General features: G+C 40.0%; 1 protein-coding gene across 5 annotated transcripts in view; it reads left to right on the plus strand.

Moving 5' to 3' along the window:
• DAB2 (DAB adaptor protein 2) overlaps positions 1 to 13,762 on the plus strand; it is a 48,358-nt gene that overhangs the window by 29,597 nt on the left and 4,999 nt on the right. For 2 of the 5 annotated variants that reach the window (XM_057709628.1, XM_057709630.1), the window contains exons 5-11: positions 1,473 to 1,604; positions 2,088 to 2,168; positions 2,617 to 2,643; positions 2,893 to 2,946; positions 3,343 to 3,405; positions 8,121 to 8,774; positions 9,765 to 9,924. In XM_057709628.1, the coding sequence (XP_057565611.1) occupies positions 1,473 to 1,604; positions 2,088 to 2,168; positions 2,617 to 2,643; positions 2,893 to 2,946; positions 3,343 to 3,405; positions 8,121 to 8,774; positions 9,765 to 9,924 (1,171 nt within the window). The remainder of the gene's footprint in view (positions 1 to 1,472; positions 1,605 to 2,087; positions 2,169 to 2,616; positions 2,644 to 2,892; positions 2,947 to 3,342; positions 3,406 to 8,120; positions 8,775 to 9,764; positions 9,925 to 13,762) is intronic. The other 3 variants (XM_057709631.1, XM_057709629.1, XM_057709632.1) reach the window with 3 other exon arrangements.

The following is a 13,762-nucleotide window of genomic DNA, read 5'->3' on the forward strand; positions in this document are numbered from 1 at the left end:
CCTCCTCACCCCATAGATGTAATCTTGCTCATTTTTTGTGGTTGCTGTTATTTTATTACATGAACAGCCTTACTTATTTTTTATTTAATTAATTTTTTTACTTATTGGCTGCCTTGGGTCTTCATTGCTGGCATGCGGGCTTTCTGTAGTTGCCGAGAGTGGGGGCTACTCTTCATTGCAATGCACAGGCTTCTTATTGCAGTGGCTTCTCTTGTTGTGGAACATGGGCTCTAGGCACACGGGCTTCAGTAGTTGTGGCACATGGGCTCAATAGTTGTGACTCTCGGGCTCTAGAGCACAGGCTCAGCAGTTGTGGTGCACAGGCTTAGTTGCTCCACTGCACGTGGGATCTTCCCCGACCAGGGCTCCAACCCGTGTCCTCTGCACTGGCAGGCAGATTCTTAACCACTCCACCACCAGGGAAGTCCCAGCCTTGCTTATTTTTTGTTTGTTTGTTTGGGTCTTATTGTATCAAGATACTGTGGGGAGACCTCCATTTACTATTCAGCCCTTCCTAGAGATTCGCATTATCTGATATGCAAAATCCATTGGTCAAACTTGGGGCCCTGGAACCCTGGTACCTGCTCACCCACCCTGCTGTCCTCATGCACAGCTGTCTCCACTGTCCATTATCTTTTGACTCTTGTTTTCGCAAGCTCGCCAGACAATGGCGGCAGTTCTCCCTCACAAGCATACTCTCACTCCCAAACCTCCTAATATAAACTTTTCAGTGACCTTAGGTACTGAGAAACGAAAGTCAAGACACATTCTGAGCACCTACAAATGTCCCTGAAGAGTTGAGCCTTACTATCTACTTGAAAGGGTCAAGAGAAAGTTGGGTAGGGAATCGAGGGGAAGGCACTGCTAAACCAATAAGCCCTGCCACATGAAACTCCTGGATAATGACATGGACATCTATATGAGGTTGACAAATACTTGGTGACAGAATTTGGTGACTTCCAGAATGTACTGGGGGTAATTGTCCCAAAAATACTTAGGATGGTTCTCTGGCCAATCTGAGCCATTGTCAAAGGACCCTTGTGAATACTCCTCTAGCGTAGTTATACTGTTCACTTGAGTTTGTCTTTGAGTTGCGAAAGTAGACCTACTTGGAAGCTTTAGAGGTCATATGTCCCATCTTTGCTTTAGAAATTCTTGGTCTCCTAATCTCAGTCCTTCCTTGCGATGTGGCAGCATGTCTTTGGGATAGAGAGAATCAAGTATAGATATTTTAAGAAGGATCATTCTTTCTATTTCTGTTTTCTACTCATTGTTAGTTTTGTTTTGTTGTTTTTTGTTGTTTGTTTGTCTCCCCTTTTGAGCACTTCTTAGCAAGGATAAATGTAGCAGTAGCCTTCAACAAGGAGCAAAAAATCTTTTCATATATGCCTAGGTATCTGATGCTTAGCTATACTAGCTTACAAATAGATTCTAGTTTTCTCAGTATGTCATTTTTGATGTTCCTCTTTCAGGTAATAGAGCATGAACATCCAGTAAACAAGATCTCTTTCATTGCCCGTGATGTGACAGACAACCGAGCATTTGGTTATGTGTGTGGAGGAGAAGGCCAACACCAGTTTTTCGCCATAAAAACAGGGCAACAGGTAAGCTCTAAGCTTTGAGATATACCTGGAGGGGAACTTGAGCATAAGAGTGTCTGTCTCTCAACTAGAGAGCTTTCTGGAAACAATTGGATGTAGGAGGACTAAACAGTGCTTCAGAGGACGACTATCTTTAATTGGCCTAAGGAATCTTCTTTAAATGCCATTGATTCCCATGTAGTGTGTGGCACAAGGATTGTTAGAATGGACTTTCTCATGAGGTCATTGATGGTTTTAGAACAATAGTGAATTATTTCCAGAAATCTCGAAGGGACTTGGAAGTTTATCATGGTGTTTGTTTTATCTAAATACTTTGTGTATGTGGGGTGGGGATGGGAGCAGTGGTGATCTCCCACAGACCAGAGGAGAGCAGGAAGGAACTTTAAGAGAAAAGAAGAAAACAGTACTAATCAGAAGTGATGAGGGAACAAATGGAAGGAAATGGTAAGATTAAAATACTAATAAAGATGTTTTCTCTTGCTTCAGGCTGAGCCATTAGTCGTTGATCTTAAAGACCTTTTCCAAGTTATCTATAATGTAAAGAAAAAAGAAGACGAAAAGAAAAAGGCAAGTACTATCCCACACAGGCTCTATTAAACTTAAGACAACATTGAAGACCATGTTTGAACATTATGTGAACGTACGGCCTGTCTGGAGTGTTGGCGTCTATGTGGCTCTTCAAAGTGTAAAATGTAAAGAAATGTATTTTCTGTTCTTCCCAATAGGGCAATGGATGGATATTATAGTTAGGCCCTTCTGATTTCCAGTCCCTGACTCTTGTCTTTTCTCCTTACAAGCTTCATGATGATTCCAAGGACTACACAGGACTTCCAAGTCCAATAGATCTATTCATATCCAGTATTGATAGGAAAAGGGGAGGGGAATGTAAGGCAAAATTATATGTAAGACTCTCTCTTGCTTTATGCCTGTGAACCCACAGATATATTTATTCCCTTATTTAACTCCCTTTACCAATAATTTACTAAGTTCACTGAATTTGTGTCTTTCTTTTTAGATGGAAGAAGCCAACAAAGCAGTAGAGGTAAAACAGCATCTTTACTTCTTGTGAATTGTACCTGTGATGTGTATAGGCTCTTGTTTGTCACCTGCCCTAAGCAAGCTTCCCTCCTGGTTTTTTTACTATGTGGTCATGACCCCTCTGGTCATAGACGATGTACAGTTGAATGATTAGTGCCAAAATCTTAACTGTTCAGCAAGCCGATACACTAGGAAATTAAATTGTGTAGAGAGAACTCACCAACTGAACCTTTAATATTTGCCATCTTTTCAGAATGGGAGTGAGGCCTTGATGAATCTTGATGACCAAGCTTGCAAACTGAAATTGGTACGTATGTGATTTTTTATGATTCTTACTTAGCTAAATACAGGTTTTACTTCCTAAACATGTTGCTAATAACAAATCTGTATTGAATCTGTATGAAAATCCAATTCCTAACCGTTAGTATAACATTTATGTCAATATACAAAGTAATCTTTTTAGTAAACACTTATGAATCTAATCCAAATACTTTTTTAAAAGTGTGCATCAGATGGATTTGTTTGAGGACTTGTCTACACTTCCTGACCTAAATAACCTAATATCAAATCTGCATTAGTTAAGTGAAAATCCAATTGTGACAACTATTTCCCTAAACTTTAGTGTAGGAAACAATTACAACAAAATACAAAATAATCTTTTTTTAATAGACACATCTGAATCTAATCAAAATACTTTTTTAAGGGTGTTGACCAGATGGATTTGTTTGGGGACATGTCTACACCTCCTGACCTAAGTAGTCCAACAGTAAGTGTCTGTTTTTAAATTTGCAATGTAATGGAAATGACATCTATAACTCAAATTGGCAATTAATCAGAAATCTTGATCATCTCATTGAAACTTGGAAGGTGACTGCTGATTTTTCTGCATAAAGTGTAAATGCCTACTAGAACAAATTTGCATATAAAGTCACCGTGGGAGCCTATCAGCACTACTTCAGATACATTAATATTGCTTAGAAGTTAAATCTGAGCAATAGATCAGGTGATGTAGTCCGTCTTGGTATTACTTAGGATCAGAAGGAGGAGCTGAATATTAATCCTTGGTGTAATCCTACTTGAAGGAAATATGTTTGTTAGATGACTAATTGTATAGACTCCTGGCCTCTTTATTTTTCTTTATTTTTTCTATTCTTTCTGCTGTGATTTAGCAGCATAAGCTTGGTGTAAAGTAAGACTTAAACAAGAGGCTCAGTTATGTTTAACTAAATCTTGTCTTTGTTAAAAAAAAAAGTTTCTCATTCTTTCCTGGACATTATAGCGTATCAAGTCTTCTTATTATTGACTGATCTATAACAACTCTGTGAGAATGAAGCAGTATTTTCCTTTACAAATAAGGAAATGGTGATTCAAAAACACTCTCATTTACCCAAGCGGAGGTCCAGTTTTAAGGCTTAAGCCTAAATCTCAGACCTTCCAAAAGAGGTCTCAAGTGAAATTACTTGTAATTTTGAATGACTTCTTACAACTTATTTTATTTATTCAACAGTTTCTTGAGTACCTGCTGTTTGCAGGGCACAGAAGTGGGATTCACAGTGTCAATGACATCATGGAATTTACTGTCTATCAGGGAGACCAACATTAAAACTAATCACAAAGCCTAACAGTTGATGTTACTTATGAGGTATTTATGTAGTTTAGAGGTTCAGATAGTGCCTCTGAGTAAATGAGTTTCTGGACTTGAACATAAAAGATGAGAAGGCCATAACTAGACAAAAAGGCTGTCAGTCTAGAATGTTGGCAAGAATGTTTATCGAGGAGTCTCATATCAGGAAATTGTCAAGCAAGCCTCTGGGACCAAGAAAGTCATAGGAATAAAGCAGTGGCAGATTGAGGTAGAGGACTCACTTGCTGGAGTACTGCAGAGAATGGCACGCCTGTGAAATTTCACACCAGTGCCCAGGCCCAGTGAGACAGGGAGGAGCACGGGCTGCAGACACTCTCCTCTACCCCACCTTCATGAGAATCACAATGCATAATATAGCATCTTAGAGACCCTAAAAAGCCTGCATTAGAGAATCCCATCTAACATTCTTTCAAGTAGTGAGTCCTTACTCATTGTCTATAAAACCTTTCATTTATTCATAACGTTTGTTACGGTTGTAAAGATAAACTTTTTGAAATACCAGATTAAGTAATCCCGAAAGGTCCATCCTAGCTCTGAGGTTTTTTGATTCCTGAGCAACTTTGCCCCTGCTCCATGAGTAGCTCCCTTCCCTCAGTAAATTGACATCTGAACCACCTTCTTTCCAAGTATAATGACATTCAGGCAAGTAGTATATTGAAAGAGATCAAAACACTCAAACTATGGTGTAGAATTCCAGTGGGGTAGGCAGGGATGCACTGACTGTTTAATTGGCTTCTGTAGAACTTCTAGAACGTTCTAAAAAAGGAAATGAAAAACAACATGAGTAATGTTGAGTCTCTTTTATATTAGACTCCATGCATTGTGAGAATTTTTGGCTTGTAGAAATGAAATTCAAGTTTTAGTTAAACTAACAAATTAAAACAATAAACACCATCAAAGTGCTGGTCTGTGATGAGTAGGAGAATGCTAACAGCACTAACTAGACTTCGCCAGTGTGTTCTTACATATTGGTTCCATATTCATAAGTCACGAAATAGATTTATCTCTACTAGATAAAACCAGCATGTTTAAAAATTTTGAAATCTCACAACAGTTGCTCTGGAAGAGATGAAGAGAGGCAGACATCTAGATTACCTAGACCTTATTAGTGGTTCCCTAACCCAGCTGCCCCTCCCCCAACATTTATGCAGAATGGTTTTCTGAATTTCAATAAAGCTCATGTTGCAAGCTAAGTGGCATCCCTTAGAACATAATTTTTATCACAAAACCACTTGAATAATATTGTTCCATACTGTATCTCCAAAAAAAAAGAAGAAAAAGAAGAAGAAAAGGAAAAGGAAACAAAGAACAGAAAGACATGATCTCTAACTTTAAAAACTTGACCATTTGAAAGTATGGTGATTATGAAGAGCATAAAGTGTGGTTTCCACATCAAATCTGGTACAGGGATGGGAATCAGGGCACAAGATGCCATGGGTGGGCACAAGTGAAGTTGCAATTGAAGGATCAGTGGGAAAAAACTTTGTAAAGAATCTGAACTTGAGTTGGGTCTTTGAAGTATGTAGGAAAATAGAGGATAGTAGGCAGGCTAAAAGTCAATGAGGTCCCATTGTGGGTCATTTTGAAAGTCTGGCTAATGAAGCTTATTTTAATATTGGGGAATAGCAGGAAGTCACAGAAGGCTTTGAATAGGGAAGTCCAGGATTTGGTAGGCTGGAATGTTTAGGCAAGATGAGCTACCTGGAGAAGAGCTAGTCTAGAACTCAGTATTTAAAGCTTTGTCTGTGCAGACACCTTCTTGGTTGCCTACTTGCCCTCTTACTAGAGCCTCTTGAGAGCAGGGACTGTATTTAACGTTTAGTTCTTGTCTCTCAGGTGCTCACATGATGGCCAAGTGGATGCAGTATTTACAGTCCAACAAAGAATTAAAGAAATCCTGACCAGGGGGGTGGATGAGAAGTCTTACATCTTTCAGTTGTAGTCTATGAATCAGACTCTTAATCTTGGGTTAACAACAAACTCAACCTGAGGCGAGCCTTATACATTTTACTTATAGGGTGACTATTCAGAAGTCTAACATTGTGGCTCCTGTTTGGTGTCCTAAGAACTTCTTCTGAAGTATTTGAAGGAGAACTCTACCAGCTGTGAACACCCAACTGTTCTAACCCAGAGGTGGCTCATAATAAATGAATAAATATTGCAATCACACGCTTTCGTAATACATTTTGTCCTACCTTTTGATTGTTAAAGATCCCTACATTAAGAAGTTTTCCAATCAATTTCTTTGATTTTTTTAAAAGTTTTTTTTGTTGCTTTTTGTGTTTTTTTTAATTACAAGCTCTCTCTTCTGATAAGTTCTTCTAGTTAGAAAGAGAAAAGCTGGCTTTTAAAAACTGTGCCTTTGTACCTAACAGTGAAGGAAGCCAAAATATAGAATACCAAATAAGTCTGACTTAGGACGTAAACTTTCAAAAATGTTGTCCTTTTCTCTTAAAGCCAAGGAAAGCTATTCAGTCTCCCTCTTTATTTACTAGTTTGAGAATTTTATATTCCCTTGAGATGGTCTTGATCATTGCCCCAATGACCAAAATATTTAGTAACCTGCCCAGGGTAATTCTAGAAAATTAACTTCTATTTCAGCAAGGTGGTTTCTGTGTTTTATATTCTTCTGTGACTAGCATAGTTAAGTATTTAATTGATCAAAGTCAATCAAGAGGAAGGTCTGACAGTATGACAGCTATATCCCAGGGTGAATTCTAATTAGTTGTGTCATTGACCTGAATAAAGACATGTCAGATTTATCAGATCTGCTGCTTTTATGCTGAGAAGGCTGTCTCATCTGACAATTGAAAATCTGAATAATTTACATACCTGAAAAATGATAGAGAAGAAATAGAATTTCTAGAGTTATGCATTTGGTATATCTTTCAAATTAGCTCTTAAACCCATATCTCTACCTTATACATAAATTAAAGATTAGATTATACATAAATTAAAGATGAATTAAAAGTTAGTTGAATTTATCCACTTAGTAGATGAGACTACTGCCACAGCACAGGCAACTTTAAGCTATATTATGAAAAAAGGAACAAATATGAGAGGTTAGTGTGATATGTTATGTTAGATTATATCAGTATTTTGAGTATCACTTTCTTAGAAGGACATAGACAAAAGAGTATGTCCAAAGGAGAGACTAGGATGATGAGAATAGAGATCCAATTTGGCAACACCTTCGGAAAGATCCTTAAGTATTTAAAGAGGCATACCTGGTAGGCTGTGATGGGAGGCGAAAAATCTTTTTTGCCCCCTAGAGAAAAGGCTGATTGTAGGGAAATATATCTGACCTTAAACTTTATTATAACCAGATTTATAAGGTATAAATATATTATGCAATGAATTCACTAACTTACAGAGGTGATGTTAGGTGACACTGGGGGTACAATAGGAGTGTACATCAGGTAGGAAGTGGGGCTGGGTGTCTGAGGTCATTTGCTTCAAGCTCAATATACTTAATCATGTAGAGTGACTCACGGTCAATTCCTTTCAAAGGCATGAATTGAAACGATGATTATAAACTCAGCCAGTCTGAGAGGGTGAGAGGAGACATGTAAAGTAAACAACAGTGAGATTTCACTGAATGAAGGGCCAATGAAATTGAGACTTAATTAAAAGGGCCTGGGAGGGGCAGGGAGGACCTATTCTACAACTAGTAAATACACTCAGAGATGCGATGGGAGGAGGTAACGGTCAACCAGTAAGATGCAAATCTAATGGAAATTTTGATAATCCTGGTCATCTTATGTAGCTTTCTCATTTGAAGTCACAACATGGACTAACCCTTTCTTTTTTTTTTTTTTTCTTTCCAAATGTGATAGGAAAGCAAAGATATCCTGTTAGTGGATCTAAACTCTGAAATCGACACCAATCAGAATTCTTTACGAGAAAATCTATTCTTAACAAATGGCATCACCTCCTGCCCTCTTCCTCGACCAAAGCCGCAGGCATCTTTCTTGCCTGAAAATGCCTTTTCTGCCAATCTCAACTTCTTTCCCACCCCTAATCCTGATCCTTTCCGTGACGATCCTTTTGCACAACCAGACCAATCGACACCCTCTTCGTCTGATTCTCTCAAATCTCCAGATCAGAAGAAAGAGAATTTGAGTAGCTCGTCTACCCCTCTGGGTAATGGGCCCCTGAATGGGGATGTTGATTACTTTGGTCAGCAATTTGACCAAATCTCTAACCGGACTGGCAAACAGGAAGCTCAGGCAGGCCCGTGGCCCTTATCAAGTACGCAAACACAGCCAGCAGTGAGAACTCACAATGGGGTATCTGAAAGAGAACAGAACGGCTTCCATAACAAATCCTCCCCGAACCCTTTTGTGGGAAGCCCCCCCAAAGGACTGCCCGTACCGAATGGCGTAAAGCAGGACTTGGAAAGCTCTGTCCAGTCCTCACCACATGACTCCATAGCCATTATCCCACCTCCACAAAGTACCAAACCGGGAAGAGGCAGAAGGACTGCTAAGGTGAATTGTCTTCTCCACATATCCATTGGCAGAATGCATGTTCGGTACCAAAGGGTGGTGTGATGCAAGCTCTCTTTCCTGCTGCTATTGTAGTTTCCTGTGTGGCTGTAAAATAGAAGGTGGGATAAGGCACATCGTTCTCCAGGAATACTTTCCTCTAATCGTCACCCTTTTTAAGCTTCTCACTTGGCAGTGTTTGTCACACCCTGCTTTCCGTTTGCATGTCTTGTCACGTATTATTAACTAAACACAAGTTTTTCCATTTTTAATGCTGCTATGCTTCTGTACCTCTGGTAAGTTTGATCGTCATGTTCTGGGAGGGGAGGGCAAGGGTTCCTGTGATTCCCTTTGTACCTTCCCCGTACTAACACACGCCCCCACACACCCCTCCTATCGCATTTATGTCCAAGGTGGTGGTAAAAAATTCTCGAGTTTATCTCCTCTGATTAATGACTGAATAATCCATCGTCTTAAAAGAAACATATATTTACTATTACCACTTCCTTCAAAAGCAATTTAAAATGTGGTTTATATAAGTTTCTTTTTAAAAATCTCATTGGAATATGCAGTCTGGCTTAATGATTAAACTGCGGTATCATCTGTATGCAGAATGATTTAAATCCAGGAGGATGATCAAAATATTCAGGCTACTTACTGATAGTTGTCCTTTCTTTCCCAGCTTCAAGCTTTTAGCTGGTAAGGAGACCAGACAGATACAAATGTGTAAATGAGCAAAACAGATTTCACTCTGAGCGTCCTCCATTGTATCAGTCACCAAGACCCAACATTCTGTCCATTGCCGGGATCGGTCTTGTTTTTTTTTTTTGTCTTTTTTTTTGTGTTTGGGGGTTTTTTGCAGTAATTTATCAATAACAGCAAAAAGTTTTTCTTTGTGTGTTCCCAAATTCGAGGTACAGAGTAGGAAACAGAATAGAGGTGTATTTCACTGTTCCTGAGTAACTCCTCTTATATCCCTCTCTGCCCCGTCAGTCTCCAGCAAAAGACTTGCTTGCATCAGACATCTTTGCTCCTCCCATCTCAGAATCTCCAGGCCAGACATCTACAGGACAACCTGCAACCCTACAGACCAGCCCTCTGGATCTCTTCAAAACAAGTGCTCCTGCCCCAGTGGGGCCCCTTGCGGGTCTAGGTAGGTGTTTAGAGGTGGAGTTAGGTCTGGCTCTGTTACTTTCGTGCGTAAGATGGTAATTCATAGGAGGAAGTGCTTGATATCCATAGGGGTTCCTGGGGCATAAGATTTGAGCATCCTTTCTCCCATGTTTACTTCCAAACAATGCACTCCCATTCGGTACTCTTGACTTGTAACTGGAACTTGGCTCCTTGAATTGGCATATGAGAAGAAATCCATTTTCAGTATTGCACTTACCTGAACCAACTGGTCATAGCTCACTGAAGACAATTGCAAGGGATTCTGAAGCTCACACCAGCTCCATTGAAGAAACAGGGTTGAGATGAGAGAGGCTTGTCTGTCGTCTCTGTTTGAAAAAGTAGCAACATGTATGTCTTCCATGTAATTTGCTATTACTAAATTGAGGCTCTATCCCCTATTAAACCAATATCCCTCTTGGAGGGAATATACACCCCAAGAAGCCTATAAGTTAAATCTGAAGCAAGTGTGAGTCATTGAATGAAAGTGCCGGGTTCTGATCCCAGCTCTGTTCCTAGGCATATGGTGGGTGTGAGACAGGCATATATCCTGATCAGTCTCTGAACACTTAAGCCTTAGCAACTCCTGGCTGATATTTCGGCCAGCTGGGTGCCTCAGTAGAGTCAGAAGATGAGTCTACAGTATAGAAACATGACGTTGAAAAGAACACAGAAATAAGGGAAGAGATGGAATTTTACCAGATACCTAAGATGTGGTGCTGCTGTCATTCAAAAATGTGTCACGTCAGCTGCTGGGCCTCTGTGTGGCAGGACACTGGGGATGGCCACTTGGCTGAGGGTGGCCCTGCCACTCTTTGCCCACAGCCTCCAGTTCTTTCCTGCCTCCACGGAACAGTCTTCAGAGACCCCAACAATAGTCTTTGCTGTCCTGCTGGCGATTCTCTTTGTTTTTCTACTTCTTGGCACCTCTATAAGCTCCAAATACACTCTGTCTTGGGAGGAGCTGAAGGGGGGCTATAGATGAAGAGAGATTCTCTTCCCTATTTTATAAAATTTCACCAGGGATCTTGGCTTTCTCTGCCTCCTACAGGGTCAGTCATCAGAGCTCTTTTTTTCCTGCTGTTTTCTTGCAAAGGAAAATATTTTGGTTCTGTCATGTTAAATCTGTTCAATCATATCTGGAGTGTGGTGGCAGGAGGGGGATTGTTTTCCAACTGCTGAGTGGCTGAAATCCCTGCAGCTATGAGAAGCCAACTCATTTCAGGCCTCTGCTTGGGATTTACACCATCAGGAGATTCCCCAAGCACCTCATATCTCTTGGGGTCTTCCCCTATCTGCATCCCTTTTTCCTGCATCCCCAAGTGGAGCTGGTTGTCGCTTTCCCCGCAGAAGGGTAGAGAGCTTGAGACTAGGTCACATCGCAGAGCTTTATAGTCTGATATCAACGCCCCGAAGAATTTTTACAGCCAATATTTAACAAGTCAGCCTGAAAATACAGCTGGACCCTATAACTGTTAATTTATTCAGACAAAGTGAAGCTTTTTGGCTAGGTGCCCCTGTTGAGGCCTTGGGGTATACAATTGCAGAATACTGATGATTCTTCCAAGTTTGGCCATGGGACTCAAACTGAGCCCTACAGTATAGCCGCTGTCCACTAGCAGGGATTCTCAGCCAAGCCATGGAAGGTGGTGGGTCTGGCTTCCGCTGGACCCAGCTGGGGAACGATCTCCTCTGGAGAACTGGGGGTGGGGAAGGGATAATGTAGAAAGCTGAGCCTTTGGCTTTGACTAGCTGCCCTGTATTTTAATCTAGCATCAAAGGTTAATAAAACTAACTTTTGATACCCACACTTTCTTTTTCCTTACCTGTCTCCAGCAGGGCCTTAACTGTCTTGGAAACACAATGCATGGGATCTGGGAGATGGTAATGAAGGTTGACCTAAATAAACACTGGGAAAGCCTTTAATTCCTAGCAAATATATTTTTCTCTTTTACCACCACTCCCACTAATACCACCTAAGACTAAAGCTACACATTTTCCTAAAGGAAGGCAAGTCATCCAACAGGAAAGATGGTAAAATTCTACCCAATTTGCACATTCAATTTGTGTAAATTATTAGTGACTCTGGCTTCAGTTAATAAAATTTATGTAGTTTGTTTTAAAGTGCTAGCAATAACTTCACTCAAACTCAACCCACTTCTAGAAGCCTGTATTATAGGATCTAAGAGAACTGTTCCCTTGACTGGTTGTGAAAGGAATGCAGGCAGACGTCATTTTATTGCAGTTTGGAGATACTGAGTTTTTTTACAAATTGATGGTTTGTGACAGCCTTGAGTCCAGCAAGTCTATCAGCACCATTTTTCTAACAGTGTTTGTTCACTTTGTGTCTCTGTGTCACATTTTGGCAATTCCTGCAATATTTCAAACTTCTATTATTATTATTATATTGCTGTGGTGATCTGTGACTGATGATGTTTGATGTTGCTACTGCAAAAAGATTATGACTCGAGAAAGGCTCAGGTGATGGTTAGCATTTTTTTAACAATAAAGCATTTTTAAATCAAGGTCTGTACATTGGTTTTTTAGACATAACGCTAGTGCACGTTTACTAGACTACAGTATAGTGTAAACATAACTTTTATATGGGCTGGGAAACCAAAAACTTTGTGTGACTCCCTTCATTGCCATGTTCCCTTTATGGCAGTGGTCTGGAGGCAAACCCATAATGTCTCCGAGGTGTGCTGGTATGTATATTCTTGAGTGTAAATGAAGTCTAATTTCTGTATATGTAAAATAAGTATTTGAATTAACATTCTAATAAAAAATATAGTTCTGCCCCTTGATGCCAAGAAGACAGAACAGGAGGAAAGGGTGCTGTACTCGGAGCTGGTATGCCTGAGTTTTAGTCTCTGTCACAAACCATGACCCTCCCAATTTTAATAATTAATATTCTTGTACCCAGTTTCCTCACCTCAAAAATGAGCACGCTTCATTCTTGGACATAAGCGCATCATGGAGATCAGTTCAGTTTGTGACAACCTAGAGGACTGAGGTAGGGAGGGTGGGAGGCAGACTCAAGAGGGTGGGGATATGGGGGTATATGTATACATATAACTGATTCGCTTTGTTGTCCAGCAGAAACTAACACAACATTGTAAAGCAATTATACTCCAGTAAAGAGGTATTAAAAAAAAAAGATATAAGCTCCAAGAAAAAAAAGTGAGCATGTTAATTTAGTAAGAGGACCCACCACGGACACCCAGCACTCTTGGTAACCATACCTTATGTGTTTACAGCCAAATGGCTGGTGTTCCTGAGGACGGTTGAGTCAAGTGACACCAAGATCCAATCCTAAGAAAATTCAAGATACAACATCTTACTGCATCAGCCCCTGAATATTATTTTAAAAATATTTCTCACTCTGGAAACAAAAACATTCCTAACCCAAGTTTGAAGGCTTTTTCCTACTTTGGTTAGAAAACTTTCCTAACTAAAGAATGCTGTGCTCCAAAGCTCAAAGCAAGTAGGTTTTGAGAACAGAGCATCGTTTGTGAATAGGTATGAGGCTGAATTTAGGTTTTCTGTTAGTGGTGACAGTTTAACTGGGTCATTAATACACTTGGGAAAAGGCAAAAGAGAAAATGTCTTACGTATTAGAACAAGGTATAGGAAATGAGCTTCTCAAGAAGAGGAGGACAAACATGGGGGAGACCTAGATTTCAGTGATTTAACTACAAATCAACAATGGCAAGTGTGCAGGTTATAGAGCCATTTCCTCACAAAGAGCAGATGCCTGGATACAGACAGTTAGTTACATTGCAAGGGTTGTTTTTTGGGGTTTTTTGGTTTGTTTTGGTTTT

This window comes from Hippopotamus amphibius, chromosome 15 (assembly GCF_030028045.1).
Source record: "Hippopotamus amphibius kiboko isolate mHipAmp2 chromosome 15, mHipAmp2.hap2, whole genome shotgun sequence".
NCBI classification, from domain to species: Eukaryota; Metazoa; Chordata; class Mammalia; order Artiodactyla; family Hippopotamidae; genus Hippopotamus; species Hippopotamus amphibius.